This window comes from Erythranthe guttata, chromosome 2 (assembly GCF_056151865.1).
Source record: "Erythranthe guttata isolate IM_541 chromosome 2, IM_541, whole genome shotgun sequence".
In the NCBI taxonomy this organism is placed as follows: domain Eukaryota; kingdom Viridiplantae; phylum Streptophyta; class Magnoliopsida; order Lamiales; family Phrymaceae; genus Erythranthe; species Erythranthe guttata.
In genome coordinates, this window is record NC_142534.1 from 5,079,096 (window position 1) to 5,104,283 (window position 25,188).

The 25,188-nt window shown below is 36.5% G+C and overlaps 3 protein-coding genes across 4 annotated transcripts; all 3 read right to left on the bottom strand.

Moving 5' to 3' along the window:
- Window positions 1–3,289: 3,289 nt before the first annotated feature.
- LOC105978170 (uncharacterized) lies at window positions 3,290–8,112 on the bottom strand. The gene is made up of 11 exons (XM_088814875.1): window positions 8,106–8,112; window positions 7,660–7,950; window positions 7,314–7,586; window positions 6,960–7,223; window positions 6,699–6,866; window positions 6,537–6,600; window positions 6,294–6,381; window positions 6,045–6,110; window positions 5,337–5,467; window positions 4,663–4,946; window positions 3,290–4,052 (listed from the first exon to the last, which is right to left on the bottom strand). The coding sequence occupies exons 1-11, from the start codon at window positions 8,110–8,112 to the stop codon at window positions 3,472–3,474; spliced, it is 2,217 nt and encodes a 738-aa protein (XP_088671001.1). The 3' UTR covers window positions 3,290–3,471.
- On the bottom strand, window positions 7,572–11,074 carry LOC148772180 (uncharacterized). Its single transcript, XM_088826130.1, has 5 exons — window positions 10,751–11,074; window positions 9,375–9,503; window positions 8,735–9,148; window positions 8,227–8,629; window positions 7,572–7,950 (listed from the first exon to the last, which is right to left on the bottom strand). Exons 1-4 carry the CDS (start codon window positions 10,773–10,775, stop codon window positions 8,625–8,627), a joined length of 573 nt encoding a protein of 190 aa, XP_088682256.1. The 5' UTR covers window positions 10,776–11,074; the 3' UTR covers window positions 7,572–7,950; window positions 8,227–8,624.
- A 1,780-nt stretch (window positions 11,075–12,854) lies between these two features.
- On the bottom strand, window positions 12,855–16,955 carry LOC105978171 (uncharacterized). Of its 2 annotated transcripts, none has more exons than XM_013003591.2 (8): window positions 16,736–16,955; window positions 16,101–16,220; window positions 15,688–15,861; window positions 15,458–15,595; window positions 15,095–15,360; window positions 14,767–14,881; window positions 14,362–14,544; window positions 12,855–13,600 (listed from the first exon to the last, which is right to left on the bottom strand). In XM_013003591.2, exons 1-8 carry the CDS (start codon window positions 16,758–16,760, stop codon window positions 13,035–13,037), a joined length of 1,587 nt encoding a protein of 528 aa, XP_012859045.2. In that variant the 5' UTR covers window positions 16,761–16,955; the 3' UTR covers window positions 12,855–13,034. The 2 variants fall into 2 exon arrangements, with proteins under 2 accessions (XP_012859045.2, XP_088682264.1); XM_088826138.1 differs by having other exon boundaries at window positions 14,362–14,538; window positions 16,736–16,896.
- Window positions 16,956–25,188: the final 8,233 nt, after the last annotated feature.

Sequence of the window (25,188 nt, forward strand, 5' to 3'; positions counted from 1 at the left end):
TAGAAGCTAACTAGTAGAAAAATCTAGGTTTAAATACACTTTACATTGCTAATGTATAGCTTAGATAATATTTACTCCTTAAAGTATCATTTGTAACACTTACCTCCATCACACCAATTATTTTACATTTTAAATTTTAAAAAATATAATAAACATAACAATCTAACAATTATTGAATCATGAAAAAATGAAAAGTAACTAAAGTTAAATTATTGGAAAATAATTAAAAAGTAATATATATATTGTGTAATAATCAATAAAAATATACTTTAAGAAATTAATGAACTAAAATAAATTTAAATACTTAGGCAATGTTTGGGAGTAGTTTCATATTGTTTTCATTGATTCCCCAAAACAAAATTGTATTTATTACACTTCTCAAATATTTTTTTCAAAACAATATCAAAAGTTTCTCTCTCCTTCAGACATAATGTGACTGCTACAATAAAATGATTTGACTGCTACAGTGAAAATGTATTCACTAAAAAACAAATAAACATCACTTCATCTTTCAAAAAAAAAATTCTTAAATATATTTTTCTAACACCTTTTAACATGATTTGATTGCTACAGTGTATTTTGTCTCCTTCCAAAACATAAACAAACATTACTTTCATTCTCAAATTCTTCTCCCAAAACATATTTTCCTCAAAATAAAATCAAAATAAGTTACAAAACGCTTCTAAACATAGAGAGTTAGCTCTTAAGATTACTGTTACTTATGTATTGATTTCTTAAAATTTATCCATATGAGTATATTCCATTAATTGGTCCAACAACAATTAGATGACATTTATTGGGCTTAATTCCACTTTGCACCCTTGAAATATACCATTTTGGCACTTTGCACCCTCAAAAAATAATAATAGCACTTTGCACCCTCAAAACACAATAAATCATTCACAATGCACCCTCAATTGAATAATAAAGGCAATTTTATTTTTCATTGGTGTTTTTCTTTTTGGGGTACAAAATAAAAAAAAATGTTGTTTTCTTGAACCTCAAACCTAATTTCGAACGGACAAAGTGCGAAAAAATAAAAATTACACCGGATTATTTAAAAAAAACTACATTATCTAACAAAAGAAAAAAAAAATAATCTTTTATCACTAAATTATTCGATTGTGGATCTTTTATGTCACTGTTTGTAAAATATTAGGTGAAAATATTTAGAAGAAAAAATAATTTTCAGATAACTTGATAACGTAATAGCTGAATGAATTTTTTTCGTAAAATATTTAATTTTGATAAAACAATATAATTTTTAAATATGTTGATGGAATGTATTTTTATTTTTGAACTTTATAGTTTCAAAATAATTGATGAATAAAAAAAATATTTGACATTTGGCATCCTAAAAAAATATCACTACAAATATTAAATTTATATTTTTTAGCTTTAAAAAATCATTTGGGGTGCATTATGCATGATTTATTGTATTTCGAGGGTGCAAAGTGCTATTAATTTATTTCGAGGGTGCAAAGTGCCAAAATGGTATATTTCAAGGGTGCAAAGTGAAATTAAGCCCATTTATTGAACATGTACCAAATGCAAGATAATATTTTTTAATTTTAAAAATATTGCATTTTTCAACGGATATTTTTTAGTTGTATAATTTAATTATTATTTTAGTTATTCCTTTTAATAAAAGATAAGTCCATCATGGACTACTTATTCAGAAAATGAGACCAGACAAAAAGCTCTTTTACAAAAAAATCTCTCATGTTTGGGTAATGGCAGCGACTATATGCAATTCAAAATTTACTTAGGGCAAGACCAAATTAAATTTTATACCAAATTAAGTGTAAAAATACTATAATGGCCTTAGTAAACAAACAAAATATAAACATAATTACACCAAAACTCTTGCAAGACCAAATTAAAAAAAAAAAAAAAAAAAAAAGATACCCAACACAATTGAAGAACGGGAAGGAGGGAAGAAGAAAACCATTTGCAGATTCGCCGTCTCGCGCCATCGCCGATGAAGTCGACCACCACCACCGTCGCCGTTGCAGTCGACAGTCGCCACAAGTCCATTTAGAACATAGGGGATTATTTTAGGGTTAGATTTCACCACCATTGTTGAAACTTGAAGGAGTTGTGGTTTTAAAAAATCAACCTGTACTTGTCGATTTTTTTGTAAAATTTCGACACATTGATGTCAAACTTTTCACTAAATTTCGACAATAAGTTGTTGTCGATTATTTGCATTTTTTGACATTTGTGTGTCGATATTTTGTTCAAAATTCGACATCACTGTGTCGATTTTTAGCAATTAAAACGACATGCTGGCGTCGATTTTTCAGAAACTGAGAATTTCTCGACGTTGTAATGTCGTTTTTATTGCTAAATATCGACCTGTAAACGTCGAATTTTTATGTCCGCGAAATTATTTTCGAAAAACGAAAAAACGATCACAAAGCTAAATAAAGTACAACATTTCTTATCTCATTGTGTTCTTCTACCTTAGAATCATCCATATTAATGTTTTTGTGTGTCCATAATGTCCTTCTTTTCAAGTTTTAGTAAAGATTTGAGGGTTTTGTTTGATGAGGGTTTTTGGTGAATATGAAAGAGTTTTTTTGTGAAGAAGAGGAGGTTGGGTTTTGTTGGTGAAGAAGAATGGTCATATTTCATTTTTTTTTGGTCTTGCAATAGCAATAAGGCATTTTTTCAATTAATAATATCAAAATTAATATTGAGGTTATATTTGTAATTTCCAGTCGTGCTCTTAGTAAATTTATTTATATTTTGGTCTTGCATGAAGTAAGCTCTTGCGCTTAGAAATTTTGAGCTTGCAAATAGGTGCAGCCTTGGGTAATTACTACCACCTCTCAACTATGAATTTTCTTACACATCCACCCTTGTGGTGTAAATTTAGCAGAAATCTTAATCTTCTAAATTATGTAGAATATTCTCCATTTTGTACCAATTTTATCATATTTGAACTCCACATTTTGAACAAGATGATGATAAGATGCGTCTCTTGGCTTGTAAATAATCAGATTGTGTATGGTGCATAAAAAACTGCATTTTTGCACAAAACGAGTACAAAATAGAAAACATTCCACGAAATCTAGAAGATTATGTTAAATTTGACGTCATAAAGGTGTACGAACGTGTAAGAAAACTCATAGTTAAAGGGAGTTGTTGAAATTACCTAAACATGAAAGATTTTTTTCGTAATTTGACCTTACATTAGGGTTAACCGTAATTTACCCAACATTTAAATTCCCAAAAAATGGCCATAAGATATATATCGGCTAGGTAAGCACAGCAGAAAGCTATATAAGGAAGCTGCCAAATTCTGCCACAATTTTTTTCTTAGCAGCATAAATTTCCAATAGAAGAGTCTTCATATTCGAAACATCATAGTTATTCGAGTTTGTCAAGAAATATTCAAGATTATAGTTAATGCTGGATTAGTACAAGACAAATCATCGGACAAGGAAAAAAAAAAAAACTCAGTAATTAGAAGTGCTGAACTCTGAATTTCCACTCCCCTAGAACTGGATCATATGAAACAAACTCAGCCCCGTTTTCAGAGGCCTTCTTTACCAACATCGCTTTGTAACGTTGAACTTCAACACCATCAACATACTCTTTTCCCGTATTTTCACTAATGCATTTCACATTTTGTAGAGTTACCTCTGCTGGCTTGTTCAGGCTTTGTCCAGCTGGCGGCTTCTTTGTACTGTCCGGATAAACAATCACTTCTCGATTGTTGAAATGGATAACAGATTCAATATCAAGATTTCGAGTATCCGTTTCTCCAAGAAATTTGATGCTCCCGTACCCTTTTCTCCCCACTACAAAGTCATTCACTCGGCTGCAGAATCCCGGTTTGGATGTTTCCTTTGCTGCCAGATCCTTTATACAAGGTTCCGTGTAATAATCACCACCGTTTGGTAACTTTGGTATTAGTGCTAAAACATCGGCCTTGCATTTCTTTAATACTTCGTCATCATCTTCATCTTGGAGGGAAGTATCATCACTCACCTCCGTTTCATTAACGTTGATTTTGAAGGAAGCACTAGGAGAAGCTTTGCCTTCTGCAATTTTACACACTTATAATCATTCAGAATTTTAGAGGTGCAAATGCTAAGTAGAGTAATCAATATTTAAAAACACAAAAAGGAAAGAAAAAAAAATGAATCAGGACAAACAAGAACCCGTACAAGTGTGTTTCGGCATTTTATACCTTGATTTAAAAATAATATAACCTTCTGTCACAAAAATGAAATTCTAACAAATGAATGAACACTGATATAAAATGTGGAGAAAACCAAATCATACGAATTGTTATAGGGCCAGTGGATAAATGTCATGATAGAAAATTATCGTAGGATCAATCTTCTCATATAAAACTGTTTTAATTGCCAGTAAACAGCATAAATACAAGTGTTGTAGTACATATAGATTGTAATTAAAATTCACAACAGAATTATGTCGGTTACCGAAAACTGCTACTTCTAATCTGAAAATCTAGAGTTTCGATTTATCAGACGGCGTCTGTTCCAGCAAGATAGAACAGTCGAAGGCTTACCACGTGAGTTGATAAAACGAAAGCAAGATTTGAGAAAGATTCAATTGGAAAAGTTCTATATTCTTCATTTTGCGATATAATAGTATAGAAGGAAAAACTATTTTCCGAGATATCACCTCCAGTCAGGTGGTGAGCGCCATCCTTATCAGAAGCCTCGGCTTTACGTTTCTTGTTTGATGCCGAAGCATTATTTGCTTTTCTTTTCTTGTTTGATGCCAAAGCATTATTTCCCACTTCGGGGCCGTCATTATTTGCAGGGATTTCACTTGTTGTATCGTTTTCTGCAGCACCATTAGGCTGCTGTTTTGATTCATGGAATGCTCTTGCTTTTGCCCTGTGTTTTTTTCCATTAGCATGGTGGAGCAAGGCTTGCTTACTTGTGGCCTTACTGTTACACAGGCTGTGATATCAAAACAGTGACAGACAAGTCGTGAGAAACCGTCACCCAGTATGTACTAAAAGAACACGTAGGGATATAGATACAAACATAATTTGACAAATGAGAAATAGAAAATAGTGAAAGCTTTCCTATCTACCATGATAAGCCTTGTTGAAATTAGGTTATCTTGTTCGAGAATATGTTCATGAAAGCAGAAAGGAGCAGACCTATTACCAATTTTACAAAAAAATTAATTTAATTTGCAGAACATGTAGCAGCTAAAACATATACGGGAACATTAGTATGAAGACTCTTGAACCAGGCACGAAATGATTAGCAAAACCACACTACAGTCAGACAGAATAAACCGCGAAGGTCAACCATTTGATGCGTTGATTGACCAAAACATACCTACAGAACCACATTGGGCAATCAGATAAACCAACATTTATATCAAACTCTGAATTCTGCTTTGAGTCGTTTTCTGGCTTAGTACTCGTTCCGTTCGAAGTTTTTGTTTGACCCTTTGGACTGTCTTTTTCCTGAAACAATAAAAGAGTACATCACATTCCAATACATACTTAGGCCCCGTTTGGTTGGCAAGATAAGATTAGCCAAGATAAGATTAAATAATCTAATGAGACCCAATTATTTTATTGGAGCTTGAAACGTCCAACAAAAAAAACTCATTAGAAGGCAATATAAGGCAAGATAAGCCATGATTATATAATTTTGGCGGGTCAACCCGGCAATTTATTGAAGATACCAAACATCAAATGAAGTCCAATTATTTAGTTAATCATGGCTTATCTTGGCAACCAAACGGGGCCTTAATGTCAGCGGTGTTTATTAAAATTAATTGGATTAACTAAACAGAGAAAACGGGATAAAAAGACAATGGTGTGTATTCGAGGAAAATTTAAATAAGAATCTAAAAGAACTGAATGAAGCAAAATAGTTTTTCCTTACATACTAATTGCAATCAAGAGCATGTGCCGTTTTAGAGGAACTTAAGAAAATCTAAATGAGATGAACTTATTAAAGAATCCAATCCAATAATCTGAAAAAGGAACCTGCATTTGTACCTAAAGAATCACATCATTGTCTCACTGCACTCACCTTAGACTCACTGTTGTGCCTTGAGGACACTGGTCGGACAGTTACGGATGAAATTTCTCCTGAAATCTGCATTCGTTAATTCGAATAGTGAAAAGATAACACGCTAGGACAGAAAATAAAACAAAACCTAAACTCCTAAACCTTCATCAAAACTTTATTCTTATTTCCTAGTTTAATAAAGAGAAAAATAATGTTCTTAAGAGCACTCTATCGTATGTGCTACATTACGGTGTGAAACGTGCGACTTACTTGAATGCTAGATGTTCCATGTTGTATTGTAATTACTGTATTGGGTCCATCAATTTCATATTGTATGTCAAAAGGATTCGCCGACTGCCTGAAAACATCATGAAATGGAGAATCGCAGGAAACATAAAAATCCGAAGAACTTGGGGAGCATTTTCTTATATTAAATTATTAATAAAACAAAAAAGAAGGAACACTGTGAGCAAACTAAAAGAATAGCAAGAGTGAAGAAGCAGTGGCACTTACTGTTGTTGTCCCTCAATAATACCCTGCTTGGAAACCTCCTTGAACATTGTCGAGCCGTTTGAAGCTTTTGAAATGGGAATATAAAGAATCTATCGGTTTCATGTCTGAAACTTTATGTCATAACATAGATGAAGAAAACGAGGAGAAAGTTCATCTTATTACCTTGTGATGGTTGACTAAGACTGTTAGTAGTTTGTCCAGGCTTTTGGAAAAGTACTGAAGCTGTTGTATTGGAAAGTGGTTTGGGATGAAACGGTGAATTCAAAGTAGATTGGTTCGATAATGGTGGAACACGGAAGATATTATCAAACGGTGAATTCTTGAACCAAGCTGAAGGTAAAACAGCAGCACAAAACAGTTATTATGTAACTCAGATAATCTAAGGAATACTGTCTATAGCTAAAGCGTTTGGATAATACTCACCAGAAGATGAATTCTGCACTCCAAATGCACTAGTATTTTCGGATGCTGAAGTTGAACCGAAAGGAGTAAAGCTTGAAGATGCTGGAGTTGACCATAACGGACTTGGTGAAGATTGAGATGAAAATAGATTGGAGGAAGAGAATAATTGAGTACTGCTATTAGTAGCAAAGAGTTGTGGTGCAGGAGGAAACAGTGAATTCCATGTAGATTCGAGGAGCTTTGCTTGATTATCACCAGTCTTGAAACACGACAAAGATAATCCACCTAACCAAACATAAACACAAAACAGTTTATGAAAATAGAAAGAAGAAACAACGTACATGACATACAATGCATACTGTCTACAATGCTCACCAGAAGATGAACTCGGCTCTTCGAATGCACTAGTATTTTTGGATCCTGGAGTCTTTTTTTTTTCTTTTTTTGGGAGATTTAGATGCTGAAGTTGAACCGAAAGGAGAAAAGCTTGAAGATGCTGAAGTTGATCTTCCAAAAATGGAAGTACTAGGAACCCCAGATAATGTACTAGTTGAGCCAAAACCAGATGAAGGTGCAATCGGAGTGCGGCCAAAACCAGATGAAGGTGCAATCGGAGTGCGGCCAAAACCAGATGAAGGTGGAGTGGCACTTAAATCAGATGAAGGTGCAATCGGAATGCCGCCAAAACCAGATGAAGGTGCCATCTGAGTGCCGCAAAAACCAGATGAAGGTGCAATCCGAGTGCCGCCAAAACCAGATGAAGGTGCAATTGGAGTGGCACTCAAATCAGATGGAGGTGCAATCGGAGTGCCGCCAAAACCAGATGAAGGTGCAACCCGAGTGCCACCAAAACCAGATGAAGGTGCAATTGGAGTGGCACTCAAATCAGATGGAGGTGCAATCGGAGTGCTGCCAAAACCAGATGAAGGTGCAATCCGAGTGCCGCCAAAACCAGATGAAGTACCAGAGAATGGATGGGCAGCACTGCTCGACTCAATCTTCTGCCCAAGAGCTGCAAATAAAACATAGAATCGTCAGTAAAGATTCTTCGTGGATTCATAAAAGTCAATAGTTTGGAAGATTTTATGGATGTGATGTTGGGATTGAGAGATAAAGAGTTTGGTAATTGTGGAAAATGAAAGATTGGTTTGGTCTTGAACAACATACACGACATCATCGCAAGCCTACAGCCTAATATTTATCATGTAATTCATAAATAAACTTTTAGTCTCAATGCATATGAACAAGACGTGCTTTATGTGTGTGTGTGCGTGTATGTAGAACTCACCAGAAGAACTCTGAACTCCAGATACGCTACTATTTCCAGTAGCTGTAGTTGAGGCCGCAGAAGAGCTAAAAGTGCTTGGAACTACAGATGCTGAAGTTGACCACAATGGAGAAGTCGGCTTAATACCAAATACTAGTGTCGTTGGGAATGTAAAACCAGTGCTGCCACTCAAAGGGGCAAAAGGTTGCGCATTTACTGATTCTGTTGGTGCTGAATTGAAGCTAATCCCTGAGGTGTTTGGGGCACCAAAGATTGTGGGGGTCGATGCTTCAAGCTTAGTACACGGGCTGCCGAATGAACTGACATGTGACTTCGATTTTGTAGCAGCCGTTGCTGTACAGAAAGGGGATTCACTTCATGTCACAGACACACTAAAATGAGACCTCAAAATAAGAGTTTCATTCTGCAAGTAATAATCAAAATTTTACGTAATCGTGGCAATTTTAATAGTTTAAAAAATTTGAATACACAAACAAGATCATGCAATGCTAATGAAAAATAAGCTTACCCTGTTTTAACTCACATTCCTCTAACCTCAACCGTTCATGATTTTTACACCTATCTCCATCTATTTCCGGTGTTTCAGATATAGACTGAATTTTTCCTTCATTTCCATCTATTTCCAATGTTTTAGATATAGCCTGGATTTGTCTGTTATTTCCATCTATTTTCGGTGTTTCAGATATAGACTGAATTTGTCTGTCATTTCCATCTATTTCCCGTGTTCTAGATATAGACTGGATTTGTCTGTTATTTCCATCTATTTCCGGTGTTTCAGATATAGAATGGATTTGTCTGTCATTTCCATTTATTTCCCGTGTTTCACATATAGACTGGATTTGTCCGTCATTGCCATCTATTTCCTTTGTTGCAGAATAAGATTCTACTGTACTTCCCTGGGATATTGTTGTGGCTGGGAAACCTGCAGTACACAATAGTCGACGAAAAATCAATATAACTATTGGAACTTTAAATACCAATCCTATAGACTGCATAGAGGTCTTTTTTTTGTTTCTAAAGCCAAAGTAATCATACAAAGTATACATAGCATTTATGTTCAGTCAAATTTAGCTATACCGCAAGAAGAGAAATATATGATCTATTAGTGCTGTTTATACGTATATGAAAAACTCCACAATCGCGTTTACCTCCAAAACTCGATGAATTGCTTCTTCCAAGAGGAGATGATATATTTTCAGCAGAAACTGATGAACATTCAATTGAAGTGCCACGAGGAGTTGAAGAATAACTGCTTGAATTGATCGTCTGCCCAGAAGCTGCCAGTAGAACATAGAATCGTCACTTGTCACTTGTCAGTATCGATTCTTTATTAAAATCTTCAACTTCAATAATTTAAAACATAAAAAAAAGGATATACACAAAAATATATTAGTACATTTCTTGCGAATCAAAGAAACTGAGAAAAGGAAACCAATGCTGGCAATTGAACCCAAAAAAAAAATTAATCCTGAAAACAATTCAGCATGATGAACCAACAAGTTCTTAGATAATCCAAAAACAAATGATAAATCAATCACAGAAGTTGTGATGAACAAATTAAACCTCTCCTTTTCTGTTAAAGCATGCAAAACAATATACCACATGCATCGATTTTCTAGATCTTTCCGCTCATAAAATCATCCGTACTCCGCAAGAAAATTTCACGACGCGCAATTGGGGAAAACTGGGTTTCGACGAGGAAAATAAGCAGAATTGTGAACATTGTCACTACATACATACAATTTCAATAAGTTAGTTTCTAGAGAGAGAGAGAGAGAGAGAGAGAGAGAGAGAGAGAGAGAGAGAGAGAGAGAGAGAGAGAGAGAGAGAGAGAGAGAGAGAGAGAGAGAGAGAGAGAGAGAGAGAGAGAGAGAGAGAGAGAGAGAGAGAGAGAGAGAGAGAGAGAGAGAGAGAGAGAGAGAGAGAGAGAGAGAGAGAGAGAGAGAGAGAGAGAGAGAGAGAGAGAGAGAGAGAGAGAGAGAGAGAGAGAGAGAGAGAGAGAGAGAGAGAGAGAGAGAGAGAGAGAGAGAGAGAGAGAGAGAGAGAGAGAGAGAGAGAGAGAGAGAGAGAGAGAGAGAGAGAGAGAGAGAGAGAGAGAGAGAGAGAGAGAGAGAGAGAGAGAGAGAGAGAGAGAGAGAGAGAGAGAGAGAGAGAGAGAGAGAGAGAGAGAGAGAGAGAGAGAGAGAGAGAGAGAGAGAGAGAGAGAGAGAGAGAGAGAGAGAGAGAGAGAGAGAGAGAGAGAGAGAGAGAGAGAGAGAGAGAGAGAGAGAGAGAGAGAGAGAGAGAGAGAGAGAGAGAGAGAGAGAGAGAGAGAGAGAGAGAGAGAGAGAGAGAGAGAGAGAGAGAGAGAGAGAGAGAGAGAGAGAGAGAGAGAGAGAGAGAGAGAGAGAGAGAGAGAGAGAGAGAGAGAGAGAGAGAGAGAGAGAGAGAGAGAGAGAGAGAGAGAGAGAGAGAGAGAGAGAGAGAGAGAGAGAGAGAGAGAGAGAGAGAGAGAGAGAGAGAGAGAGAGAGAGATGAGACTTACAGGAACTGGAAGAAGCGAACGCCATTCTTTTGAACTTTTTGGCAAAAGATTTCTGGTGCGATGTTTTTCGCCTAGGTTTATACTACTACTCCTGCTGAAGAAATTACTGCTGCGATAATTGTCGGTTCATGCGGCAGTGATTGTCGAGGTCCCCGGCGCGGATGACGGATTGTCCACGGCGGTGTAGATTGAGACGGCGGAGATTATAGAAACTGGCGGAGGGATGGTGGCGATGGAGGTAGTCCAGGAATTGGGGGTGGTGAAGGTGGTGATGGAGGGAAGTATAGTCCGGGAATTGGCTGAAGAAAGAATCAAATGTACTCTTTTTTGGGGAAATTGCAATCAAGTCCTTAATTTAAGTTTCAGAAATTTACTATATTTTGCAATTTGGCCTCTATTGTTTTTCTGGATTCAATTTGGCCACTACCTTTTGTTATTCTAAGTTTAAATTATTTTAGTTATCATTTAATAAAATGGGACTATTAGTGAGAACCCCCTCTATCATTTTTTTAATAAAGGTAGGTCCAGCCCCTTTTCTTTTATTAGTGATAGATCCAAATTTTTTTATTGTCAAATTTACCCTTCATTTCTTATTATTCACTCTCAACTACTTTAATGCCTGTTTAATTTTTTTAATTATAATATTCGTTTATTTATTTAAAAATATTTATTTGAATTTTATTTTCGATTTTATTTTTGATTTTAATTTTGAACTTTTTTTCGGTTTTTTATTTGAAATCGATTATAAAAATTTCTGAAAATAATTATATTTTTTTAAAAATCGACTATTTCTGAAATCAACTATTTTCGAAATCAACTATTTCCATAATCAACTATAAATTACTGAAAAAATTACTTTTTTTGTTCGTTTATTTCCCTAATCAAATATAATATTTCCATAAACAACTACATTATTTGCAAAATCAACTATTATTTATTCAATTTTTCTAATTCATTTTTTCGTTTTTTTTTTCCAGTCGATTTACCAAATCGACAAATTACTACATATTATTGAAAACAACTATAAAAAATAGAAATCAACTAAAAAACGTCGAAAACAACTAAAAATAAATAAAGTACAATTTCTTTTTCATTTTTTTAATTCAATTTTTTTCGATTTTTTTTATTCCAGTAGATCATATTATTGGAAAAAACTATAAAAAAAAATTAAAATCAACTACCAAAAAAATCAAAAATCTACTAAAAATGTCGAAAACAACTAAAAACTCTCGAAAAACAACTATAAACAAAATAGAAGAATAACGAAAACAACTATATTGTTGTGTAACATACCCATCATAAAAAATCGTCAAATAAAAAATTCAGAAAATTGCTTCTCAATTAACAAGATCCAAGCATTAGAGGAAGACAAATCATTGCCGCAAAGTCAATTAGAATGGCCCTCCTCACATCATCCCTGCAACTCGACAATGGAGAGAAATCCTAGAACGAATAAAAAACAAAATATAGATTGCCACAACCTGTTAATCCAATCTTCAACCAAACGAAACCCTAAAAATCGCGGGCATGGATGATATGAGATGACGGCGGTGGTGCATAACTGAATTGGAGGAGTGGAAGTCAGGCGGAGGTGTAATGGAGGAGTGGCGGCGGCGGTGCGGTTGTGGGGTTCCCTCATCGTTGTCGAGATGTGGTGCCGCCTTCTTCATCTCCTTGCCCCCGACTCCGACGCTGCAGATTTCTAGGTAGAGAAAAAGAGAAGAAGAGATGGAGATAATATTTGACGATACAACGGCTGTTGGATAAAAAAGATGTGGCTAGGGTTTTATGTGTTAATTAGGGACACTATAGGTATAACACCTAATAATTATATAAATATTAATTTAATTAAACAATTAAGGGGGGTTTCACTATTATTGAAAAAGGGAGTGGATCCATCATAATATATCCTAATGTAGTGGGGGGTTCTCACTAATAATCCCTAATAAAAAATACATAATTAATCATACTTTGTATATTTATTAATCATTAATTTAAGTGAGGGAGAATAATAGACATGAGATTATTCATATTTGGTTAATATGCATTTTGTTTTAATATCCATCTAACTTAAGTAGAAAAAAAGAAGAATTGAACACTCACATTGAAAATGGACCTTTATATAGTCAAAAACAAGAAAAAATTCCCATGTAAATGCATGGTAAGGTTTGCTAAACCCTAAAACAAGATGCAAATTCAGCAAAACACACTTTTCACAAACCAATTGATTTTAAATTCCTAAGACTGAAACATAAAAAAATTAAAAATTAAAAATGCTAGCTAACTAAAAGTGCTGAACTCTGAATTTCCACACGCCTTGAACTGGATCATACGAAACAAACTCGACCCCATGTTCCGACGCCTTCTTTATTAGTATCTCTTTGTAACGTTGAACTTCAACACCATCTACAAACTCTTTTCCGGTTTTTTTATTAATGCATTTCACATTCATTAGAGTTACCTCTGCTGGCTTGTTCAGGCTTTGTCCAGCTGGCGGCTTCTTTGTACTGTCCGGATAAACTATCACTTCTCGATTGTTGAAATGGATAACAGATTCAATATCGAGGTTTCGAATATCCGTTTCTCCAAGAAATTTGATGCTTCCGTAACCTTTTCTCCCCACTACAAAGTCATTCACTCGGCTGCAAAATCCCGGTTCGGATATTTCCTTTGCTGCCAGATCCTTTATAGAAGGTTCCGTGTAATAATCACCGTCTGGTAGCTTTGGCATTAGTGCTAAAATATCTGCCTCGCGCTTTTTATATGCTTCTGCATCATCTTCTTCTTCACTCACCTCTATTTCATTGAGGTTGAGTTTGAACGAAGCTTTGCCGCCTTCACAACCTTTTCCTGCAATTTTACACATTTATAATCATTAAGAATTTAGAATTTTTCACACTAAACCTCTATGAAATCTCTATCCCTTCTATTTGCTTATATTAGCAAGCGGCGGATAAACCAAAGAACTAATTTGAATACGAGACTACTGCAATAATAATCTTCTTGTACCTCTCATACAAAAGTTTCAGACTGTAAACATCATATAACGAGCTTATTGATATCTATAAAATTCTTGATGTCTGCTCCGCGGTCTTTTTTTAGTTAGATTATTAACTGTTGTGTAAAATTACGATACCAGCTTATTTTGACACAATCAAGAGATTTATAATCCATGCATGACAATTTTCTTAATGTACTAGTGTAAACATTGCAGCTAGTATCCAGCAAAGAATAAAGGGGATTAACAATTATAGGTTCGTCGTTCGTACAATACACCTTTCTTAAAGAATAATAATTAATATAGCTGTATTATCTCGATTTATCAGTAAGAAAAAGGTATAGACTACAGACATAGAATTGTGATTCAGTTAAGTCCAATACAAACTTTATGAACTCATTAATTTAGTCCAAATTTATGTAATAGGCAATGTTAAGGATAATCATCTCATAAGAACAAAAAAGAAAAGAAAAGAAAAAAGACGAATGACGTTAGATGTGTATGAATGGCCGATGACAGAAATGTTTTGCATTCGTTGTATGGTAGCATGCAAATATTTTATACGTGATTTATGTAGAATGTGGTGAAATAAAAAACATGCATACACGCTTACCCCCACGTAACACATAGTCCTCCAACCTTAACTCTTCATGACTTTTATTTTCGAAAATTGGCATAGCAGAGATTGAGTTGATTTGTTCGTTGTTTGCATCTTTTCCTGGTGTTGCGCGATATTGGTTACTGGGACGAGCATTGGGTGGATTGACCTCAGATATTGTGGTACGCTGGACTATTCCTACAGTAAAAAGTAGGAAATAGTAGATGAAAAATCAATACAACAATTGAAACATAAAAAAAGAGCATTTAGAATATTTTGATATCTAAAAGAGAAGCTTCTTTAAGCCAAAATAATCTTAAAGTATGCATAAACTATAGCATCTATCTTAGCAATTAGCAAGAAGAAATATGATTTAAGTCGATTACTGAAAACTGCTACGTCTAATCTGAAAAGGCTTACCGTGTGAGTTCGCAAAACAAGGCTCACTGCTTCCACCATTATTTCCTCGAGCAGGCAGCTTGTCCTGCTTCGACGGCACCTGTCGGATAGTTAAGGACGAAACTTCGCCTGAAACCTACATTTTTCAATTCGAATAATGAAAAGATAACACTTGGACCAAAAAAAAAAAAGACCCTTAAGTCCCAAAGACCGATTTCTTCACAATGCCATCGGAACTTTATTATTCTTATTCGTGTGTTTAAACTGTTACCATATTGAAGTTTTTCCTAGTTCAATAAAGAGTATTTTATCGTTTGTGCTACATTAGTGTGTGAAATGTATGACTTACTTGTATGGTAGATGTTCCATTTTGTATAGTAATTATGGCCTTCGGTCCATCAATTTCATATTGTACGCCAAAAGGATTTGCCGACTGGAAAGTCTGTGAATTCGCAGTAGATTGGTTCCGGAAGAGATTATCAAATGGTGAATTTGCAGTAGATTGGTTCCTGAAGAGATTATCAAACGGTGATTTTGCAGTAGATTGGTTCCGGAAGAGATTATCGAACGGTGAATTCGTGGTAGGAGTGTTGAAACAGAATGGTGTATCTCCACCTAATCAAAAAGAAGCACAAAACAGTTACATTATGTAATTAATATAGTCTAAGGAATACTGTGTGTATAACTGGTAAAGCGTTTCGATTGTACACACCAGCAGGTCTCTGAACTCCAAATGCTGGAGTTGACCATAATGAAGGGGTCGTTGGGGCTTGAAACGGTGAATTCCAAATAGATTGGAAGACCTTTGCTTGATTATCACCAGTCTTGAAACAAGATGAAGATAATCCACCTAACCAAACATAAGCACAAAACCTTTTTTACGAAAACAGAAACAAGAAACAACGTACACGACATACAAGGCATACTGTCGATAATACTGACCAGAAGATGAACTCTGAACTCCAAATGCACTAAAAGGATTCGGTACTCCAAACATGGGAGTAGTTGAACTATTGAAGTTAAAACCACTGTTTGGTGCATTAGAGACACCAAAACCCGAGTTTGTGCTACCGAAAAATCCTGATCCAAACGGAGAAGTGTTTGCGGTCTGGAATCCTGTAGTGCAAAATAACCGACGAAAAATCAAAATAAGCACTACTGCAACTTCAAAAAGAGCAAGTGATATTTTAGATGTCTTTTTTCTTTCGGGTTTTAAGCCAAAATAATCATTAAGTATGCATAGGCATTATCTCTAGTCAAATTAAGGAGAGAAGTGTATGTATACAAGTAGTGGTTTATACATATTTAATTACGTGTACTCGAAAATATGAAGAACGATACGATTTAGCACTTACCTCCAAAACTCGATGAATTGCTTCTTCCAAAAGGAGATGGTGTAATTTGAGCAAAAACTGATGAAGATTCACTTGGAGCGGCAAAAGGAGCCGAAGAAGAACTGCTCGTCTGCCCAAAATCTGCCGGTAGAACATAGATTCGTCAGTATCAATTCTTTTTCTTTATGAAAAACTTAAACTCTTCAAGAATTTAAAACATACAAACCAGACAATGTAATACTCATGCTCAATTGTCACAAACCAATGATGGTAATTGAACCCGAAAGCAAATCGGCATGATGAACCAACAGGGTTTTGATAATCCCAGAACAGAAATAACAAAATCAATCACAAAAAAAAAAAAAAAAAAAAGTTCTTATAAATCTTAAAAACAAAATTCCAGACCTCTGTTTCTTACACAGAATTACATATGCATAGATTTTTTATTTTTTTATTTTTTTTTTTCACTAAAAAAAGGATAGATATATCACCGGAAACATAAACGAAATCAAAGAAGAGAGAATCCAATCGCATGCAATCGGGCGAACACATAGTGTGCATCGAAGAAAATAAGCAGAATTGAGAACAGTGTCACTACATGAATACGAAATCAGCAATACGTTAGTTCTAGAGAGAGAAAGAGGGAAGAGAATTACGAGGAGTCGAATAATTGAACGCCATTCTTTCGGAGGGAAAAGAGATTTATTCCAATTACTGTGTGTAAAATTGATGTCGAAAAGGGGAATAGGTTTTGGGGGTATATATATTAATATATAAGGTTGAGTTGTAGTGGCCGGCGTGTAGCTTATAGCTTTTTATAGCTTATAGCTTATTCCATAAGCAGTTTCAGTTTTTTGAACTACGTTGCTTATGTTTAAAGCTAATAACCGTTTTCGGAGTTTTTTTCTTTACAAGGTCATCTACTTTACAAAACGTTTCATTTTAGTCCCCGTCTTTCTTTCCTTTTCCAATTTTGACGTTTTGGAAATCGTGCAATTACTTAATTACCCTTGGGCATAAGAAATAGGATCTTGCATAAATGGAGTAAATAAAATTATGCGTAAAAGGACTAAAAATATGCAAGTCTTCAGGGGAAGTGTACCCGTTCTTCTTTATTTAACCTTTTTTTTTAGGATTTTTAAGAGAAAATAACATGAAATAAGAAGGTATATGTAACATTGAATTGAAATAGAATAAATAAACTCTTTAAGATTATATCATGTAAACTACTTATAAGAGTCTATTTAAACTAGGGCTCGCAATTTGGATCCGGTTTCATGGACCCGATGAGATTCGGTTCGATCCACATGGATTCAGTTTGCAGTTAGAAATAAACATGAACGAAAAAACCCTTATACTTTCGCATGTGCATCGCATGTGCACCGGCAAATGAGAAGATTAGTAGGAATATTTGCCATAGGTGGTTATGTGCGTCCAAAAAATGGGTTTGAGTGTGCCCGTGTGATTTTTTTTAGTTAATGTGGCAAAGTTGAAAAACGGGCAAAATCCAGATGGCGAAATACAATTAACCATTACTGTTTAAGTGGAAGTTCTGTAATTACTTGGTGAGTGACATTCTGTAGTTACTTGTTGAATGTCAGTTATGTACTTACATTATGCGTGGTACTTCAGTAATTATTTGTCGAGTACTAGTTTTGTAATTACTCATTCGTGGATGTTCTGTAGTTATTATTGAGAGGCACAGATGTAGTTACTTGTTGAGTGGTAATTCTGTAATTACTTGATCAATGACAGTTATATAGTTACTAGTAAATGACATTTCTATAATTATTTGATGAGTGACAGTTCTATAATTGTTGTTTAGTAGTTTTGTAGTTACTTGGGGAGTGGTAATTATGCAACTATTTGCGACGTAGCATTTCTATAATATCTTATTGAGTGGTAATTCCGTTATTACAATGTTGAGTGATATTTCTACAATTACTTGTGAATGCTAATTCTGTAATTACTTAGTGCGTGACAATTCTATAATTTCTTGTGTGTATATGTGTGTGTCTAAAGTCCGTGTGGATGAAACGCGTGTTGGAGTGTGTGTGTGTGTGTCAAAATTTTGTATGAGTCTGTATATGTGTGTCAAAGGTGTGTATATGTGTCTCTGTGTGTGAGTGTGTGTCAAAAGTGTGTTTGAGTGCGTTTGTGGTGAAATTGGTGTTGGAGTGTATGTAACTATGTGTATGTGTGTGTGTGAAAAGTGTGTTTGCGTGAGTGCGAAAAGTGTGTGTGAGTGTGTGTTTATGTTTGTGCCAAAGGTGTGTGTGCGTGTGCGCGCATGTGTGTTGAAAAGTGGATTGGAGTGTGTGTATGTGTGTGTAAGTGTGAAATTTGAGTAAAATGGATTTTGATGCACATAAATTGAGATATTAAATCACATAAGTTGAGATATTCAACCTAAATCACAGAAGTTGAGATATTCAACCTCATAAGTTGAGATATCAAACCACATAAATTGAGGTAAAGATGCAATGGTTCCATGAGGATCTAATCCACATTCGATCCATTCATATAGATTGACTTTAGATTCTATTCTTTTTGGATCCGGTTCGCATGGATCTGGACATGATCATGTCTAAGTTCAGTAAATTGCCACCTCAACTAGTTTTGTAATTACCGATGAATGGCAGTTCATTAATTACTAGTGAATGGCAGTTATGTGACTAATTGATGAGGGCAATTTTGTAGTTATTATTGAGTGGCAGTTCTGTAATTATTTGGTTAGTGTATGTTCGGTAATTACTGGTAAATGCCAGTTCATTAATTATTTCCTGAGTGGAAGTTTGGTAATTGCTGTTGAGTGGAAGTTCTGTAATTACTTTGTGAGTGGCACTTATGTAATTTATACAAATTATAGCTCTGTAATTATTTGTTGAGTGGCAGTTCTGTATTTACTTGTCGAGCGGCAGTTCTGTAACTACGATGATGAGTGACATTTCTATAGTTACTTTGTAATTGGTAATTTTCTAATTACTTGATGCATAGTGGTTATGAAACTTTTGTTGAGTGATAGTGCTATAATTATTCGATGATTGGCAATTCTGTAATTACTGGTAAATGACATTTCTATAATAATTTGTTGAAAAACAGTTTTGTAATAGCCACTGACTTACTTGGTGAGTGACAGTTCTCTAATTACTTGGTGAGTGGAACTTCTGTAATTAATGTTGAATGGTAGTTTTGTAATTAATTGTTGAATTGCAATTTTGTAACTTGTTGAGCTACAGTTTTGTAATTACGATGTCGAGTGTGAATTCTGTAATTACTTGTTTTGTGGCAGTTCTGTAATTACTGTTGAGCGGCAGTGCTGTAATTATTTGGTGAGTGACAATTCTATAATTACTACTAAGTGGCAGTTCTATAATAATTTATTAAGTGGCAGTTCTGTAATTGCTGCTAGTGTCAGTCCTGTAATTACTTGGTGAGTGCGAGTTCTGTAATTACTTGGTGAGCGGTGCTTGTGTAATTAATATCGAATGGCATTTCTGTAATTATTTGTTGAGTTGTAGTTCTTTAACTACTGGTTGAGTGGCAGTTTTATAATTATGACGTTGAGTGATTTATGTAGTTACTTGGTGAGTGGCAATTATGTAATTACTTGGTGCTTGACTGTTATGTAATTACCGTTGAATTGCAGTGTTGTAATTATTGGGTGAGTGGCAATTCTGTAATTACCTGTTGAATTTTGGTTCTACAATTACCCGCAGTTATGTAATTATTTTTTAGTGGCAGTTTTATAATTACTTGTTGAGTGGTGATTTTATAATTAATTGATGAGTAGAAGTTCGATAATTATTGTATGTGTGTGTGAAAAGTGTTTGTAAGTATGTGTATATGTGTGTGTCAACAACGTGGCGGGTGAAAAATGTGATGGAGTGTCTGTATGTGTGTGCGCGTCAAAAGTATGTATGAGTGTGTGTATATGTGTGAAATTCGTATATATATGGGAGGTGATATTCGCGGTAGCAAAATTACGAATGCGGGTTTAAAAAATTCACTCTCTACTTATCTTTCTCTCTCTACAATTTTATTTTTAATAGCTTTTATATTAGAAATCGTTCCAAAACCCATATTATTGCTGTGATTTGCAAAGAAAAATGAGTGCATCATATCGAATGAAGATCAAGATACGAAACCCAATGAAGTAAAATTTGTTCGTTTTTGTTCTATAAATCACGAAAACGTGAGTCACGACCGAACTGGGAGCTAAAAAGCCCGATTCACGCCAGGTTTGGGCGCGCAAAAGTATTATCCGCGCCCGGTTTGGGCGCGCGCTATGACTGAGATTTAATCAAAAAAATTATATAACTATGCAGCCACAAGTATTCGAACACAAGACTTAACTCTGGAAGTTCAGACTTACCTGACTAGCAAGGCTACAACCATTTTGGTAACTAATACTTATTGAATTATATATATAAATTTCGTTATACGGGGCCAAAAAATAATAAATATACGCTGCTGGAAAGACTCGAACACAGGACCATTGTGTAATAAATAAGACGCTGACCAACTAGGCCAGAGCGAATTCATTAAATAGTACTTATTCAAATATAATATATCATTTCATTTATACTGGGATAAAAAAAAAATTGAACCGGACGACCGGTCTAGAACCGGCGTCCGGACCAAACGCCCAAACCAATTTTTCGCGCCCAATATGGGCGTGTGAAAGCAGTTGCGTGGAAAATTCGAAAACCCAACACTAAAAACAGCCCAAAATTGCGATTTTCTGGGGATTTTCACATAATTAACCACAAATTCAATATATATAACTACTTTAGATGATTAATTACCTTTCAAATTGATGAGATTTTCGGATTTGTAAGGATTTGTGAGAGAGGTTGAGGGTTTTTGTGAATTTTGGGGCTTTTGGGACTTGGATGGATTTGGGGGTTTTTAGAGAGAGAAAGAGAAGACTATTGTGAACGACATCCGTAATTTTGCTGCCGCGTAAATTATTTCAGTGTATATGTATTGGAAATATAGGCCCAAATGAGTTTATAAGTTTGGGCCCAAATCCACCCACCATGCAGCAGCCCACTCACCAAGGAATCAACCCACGAGTTTAATGCCCAAGTATGTGGGCTCTAGGATTTAATCTCGTCCATTAAATCCTATTGAGAGATCTTGACCGTTGGTCTGAAATATAAATATGTTCTTACTCTCTTCTCTCTCCAGTCCTAACCCTAATCACACCAGCCGCTATTTCCTCTTCTCTCTCGGTTCTGGTGAGATTTCTTTGCCGAAATTCTCGGCTATTCTCTCTCCGTTTTCTTCAGAGCTTCGGTTATGGCTGGGATTATTCAAACCTTCTCTTCGTGTTTTAAAAAAGGTACGAAACTATTTTTCTTTTAAAAACGAGATCGGGAAGGGCATTTTGCCTTACCTGTTTGTGGTGTCTCCTGCATCCTCGTCAAACAATCCACAATATTTAATATTATGCAGCAGATAATTGAGTCACCTCAATCGGCAGCTCTTTCCTCACATTTTCAAACTTCATATGTATATGACTCAGACAATAAATGATAATAGTATAAGACAACACACACATACAAAATAGAAATAGCCACAAAAGATCTATGCATTTCCACTCATCGTTCGTTTCAACATTAAAAAAAAAAGAGGAAAAAGAAACCGTTAGAACAAGACATGGGAAATGAAGAGAAAATAAGTAAAACATATTTACCCTATGGGGATTAGTAACTGGGAACTTGAACCCTGGATAATGCTTATCGGAACTTGAATTGAACGAAGGGAGGCGGTGGGGGCCGAGAACCTGTTGGATGTGGGAGTCAGAAATTGTAGGTCATCGCCGATCATTGGGCCCCAACATCGATCGAAGCGGAGGTGGCGAGCGGCGGTGCTGAGCGGGCAAGGAGGAGGAAGCATAAACGATATCGTTTTGCAGGAGGCAGATTAAAAGAAAAGTGAAAATAAAGCAAGCACGTCGTGGTCAAGCTGCATTCAAAATAAATGGAAAAGAAAAGAATGAGAGGCGCTGATTGGAGAGAGGGAACAAAACGGCGCAGTATCAGTATTAAATGGGCCAAAACAAATTGGGACGGCTGCTCTGGAAGAAGAGGATGAAGAAAAATAAAGACTCAAAAGTTCCTGAGGAGAAAAAGTGAGGAAGAAAAAATTGGAGCATAAATTGAAGATAAGTTTAATCAATTTGATACCTATCAATTAGTAAATGGGAACTTGAACCCTGTATAATGCTTATCGGAACTTGAATCGAGCGAAGGGAGGCGGTGGGGGCCAAGAACCTACTGGATGTGGGAGTCAGAAAATTGTAGGCCGTCGCCCATCATTGGGCCCCAGCATCGATCGAAGCGGTGGTGGCGAGCGGCGGTGCTGGGGCGGGCAAGGAGGAAGAAGCAGAAACAACATCGTTTTGCAGGAGGTAGATTAAAAGAAAAGTGAAAATAAAGCAAACACGTCGTGGTCAAGCTGCATTCAAAATAAATGGAAAAGAAAAGAATGGGAGGCGCTGATTGGAGAGAGGTATATGGGGATAACGCACTTTTGTTTTACCCATTTTCTTTCTCAATTTGTTTTGGCCCATTTAATACTGATACTGCGCCGTTTTGTTCCCTCTCTAATCAGCGTCTCCCATTCTTTTCTTTTCCATTTATTTTGGAAGCAGCTTGACCACGACGTGCTTGCTTTATTTTCACTTTTCTTTTAATCTGCCTCCTGCAAAATGATGTCGTTTCTGCTTCCTCCTCCTTGCCCGCTCACCACCGCCGATCAGCAACGCCGCTCGCCACCGCCGCTTCGATCGATGCTAGGGCCCAATGGTGCTCGGCGGCCTATAATTTCTGACTCCCACATCCAACAGGTGCTCGCCCCCCACCGCCTCCCTTCGCTCGATTCAAGTTCCGATAAGCATTATCCAGGGTTCAAGTTACCAGTTACTAATTGATATGTATCAAATTGATTAAACTTACCAAAATGTGAAGATTTATCCGGAAGGAAAAAATGATGCGCTGTGAAAATAGCATAGAGCCAGAACTGTATAGAAAGGAAAATAATTAAAACAGTAACATGACAAAGAAGAACACAATACAATGGCAAGCACCACCGACCTTTAGAAGCAATAACAGTTCAAAGAAATGAGGCGCAAACGGGCTGGCTCCGGCGGACCGAATCTTCTAGGTCGATGGAGCTGTCGCAGAAGCCCTGCCCTTCAAAAAACACGATTGGAATGGGTATTCGTAAAATATTAATTGAGAAAATGAATAGATATCGCAAAAGTGAAGGTGTGAACGGAGAAGATAATCGGAGAGAGAACAAAGATGAAATTAATTGAGGCGGCACAAAAGCAAAAAATCGATGCTGGAATAGACGGACGGATTGAAAGCGGCTAGAAATAAATTAATTAGAGAAGAGATAAGGCCACATGCTGGATGAGTCACGAGCTGCAGGTGACGGAGAGAAGAAGGAGGTGGCGGTCGGAGAGAGAAGAAAGAAAATCACGGTCAGAAATTGTAGGCGAGGAGGATAAGAAGAAAAGAGGTTACCATATAATAATAGGAAGAGGGGCGGTGGAGCGGCCACGGCCCTCGAATGGAGCGAGCGACGCCGGCGGCAAGGGGTCAACAGCTGCTGGGCGGATCTAGGGGCCGATGCGTCGAAACAGCGTTGTTTCACGGAAAGAAGAATAAAAGAAAAGAAAAAATTGGCCCATTTAATACTGATACTGCGCCGTTTTGTTCCCTATCTCCAATCAGCGCCTCCTATTCTTTTCTTTTCCATTTATTTTGGAAGCAGTTTGACCACGACGTGCTTGCTTTATTTTCACTTTTCTTTTAATATGCCTCCTGCAAAACGATGTCGTTTCTGCTTCCTCCTCCTTGCCCGCTCACCACCGCCGATCAGCAACGCCGCTCGCCACCGCCGCTTTGATCGATGCTAGGACCCAATGGTGGTCGACAACCTACAATTTCTGACTCCCACATCCAGTAGGTTCTCGCCCCCCACCGCTTCCCTTCGCTCGATTCAAGTTCGATAAGCATTATCCAGGGTTCAAGTTCCCAGTTACTAATTGATAGGTATCAAATTGATTAAACTTATCTTCAATTTATGCTCCAATTTTTTCTTCCTCACTTTTCCTCAGGAACTTTTGAGTGTTTATTTTTCTTCATCCTCTTCTTCCAGAGCAGCTGCCGGCGACTCCGGTCCATTTTTATTGCCGTATAATGATTTCCCTCTTCTTGTATCACGTATGGTTTTTTGTGGTCCCAAGATTTGGTGTCCCGTTCTCTTTTCGCTGCTGAAGCCTACAATTGTGGACTCTGACCGCTGCCCGTGCGCTGATCGCCGCCCCGTCCGATGCCCGCCGGCGTGTGGCGCCAGGTTTCAATCTTTCAATCCTTCTCTATTCAAGAAACCCCTTGCTTTTGATGCCGATGACTGAACCAATGATATAGATTTCATCCGCAGTCAGAATTTCTTCTGGTGAGATTTATTTACCTTTTCAATTTTAATTCGATGATGACTTTTTTTGTTATTACTTAATCAGGTTTATCATTTAATTGATTTTTCCTCTTTTATTGATTTATTGATTGTAGTACGCCTGATTAAGCCATTAAGTAATAACACAAAAATATTCATCATCGAACTAAAAAAGAAAAGGTAAATAAATCTCACCAGAAGAAATCCTGACTGCAGATGAAATCTATATCATTGGTTGAGTTGTCGGCATCAAAAGCAAGGGTTTTCTCGAATAGAGAAGGATTGAAAGATTGAAACCTGGCGCCACACGCCGGCGGGCATCGGACGGGGCGGCGATCAGCGCACAGGCAACGGTCGGAGTCCGCAATTGTAGGCTTCTGCGGCGAAAAGAGAACGGGAGACCAAATCTTGGGACCAAAAAAGCCATACATGATAAAAGAAGAGGGAAATCATTATCCAGCAATAAAAATGGACCGGAGTCGGCGGCGGCTGCTCTGGAAGAAGAGGATGAAGAAAAATAAAGACTCAAAAGTTCCTGAGGAGAAAAAGTGAGGAAGAAAAAATTTGAGCAGAAATTGAAGATATGTTTAATCAATTTGATACCTATCAATTAGTAACTGGGAACTTGAACCCTGGA

Excerpts from the sequence above, each read along its gene's own strand:
- LOC105978170 (XM_088814875.1), bottom strand. Across the intron at positions 7,224-7,313 it reads AGAGCCGAGTTCATCTTCTG|GTGGATTATCTTTGTCGTGT; the intron begins GTGAGCATTGTA and ends ATGTTTGGTTAG. Across the intron at positions 4,053-4,662 it reads CGCTCACCACCTGACTGGAG|AAGGCAAAGCTTCTCCTAGT; the intron begins GTGATATCTCGG and ends GTAAAATTGCAG.
- LOC148772180 (XM_088826130.1), bottom strand. The coding sequence starts at position 10,775 with ATGGCGTTCGCTTCTTCCAGTTCCT. Across the intron at positions 9,504-10,750 it reads GTTCGCTTCTTCCAGTTCCT|CTTCTGGGCAGACGATCAAT; the intron begins GTAAGTCTCATC and ends TTCTACTGGCAG. Across the intron at positions 9,149-9,374 it reads CAATTCATCGAGTTTTGGAG|GTTTCCCAGCCACAACAATA; the intron begins GTAAACGCGATT and ends TGTGTACTGCAG.
- LOC105978171 (XM_013003591.2), bottom strand. The coding sequence starts at position 16,760 with ATGGCGTTCAATTATTCGACTCCTC. Across the intron at positions 16,221-16,735 it reads GTTCAATTATTCGACTCCTC|ATTTTGGGCAGACGAGCAGT; the intron begins GTAATTCTCTTC and ends TTCTACCGGCAG. Across the intron at positions 14,882-15,094 it reads ATGGAACATCTACCATACAA|GTTTCAGGCGAAGTTTCGTC; the intron begins GTAAGTCATACA and ends TGAAAAATGTAG.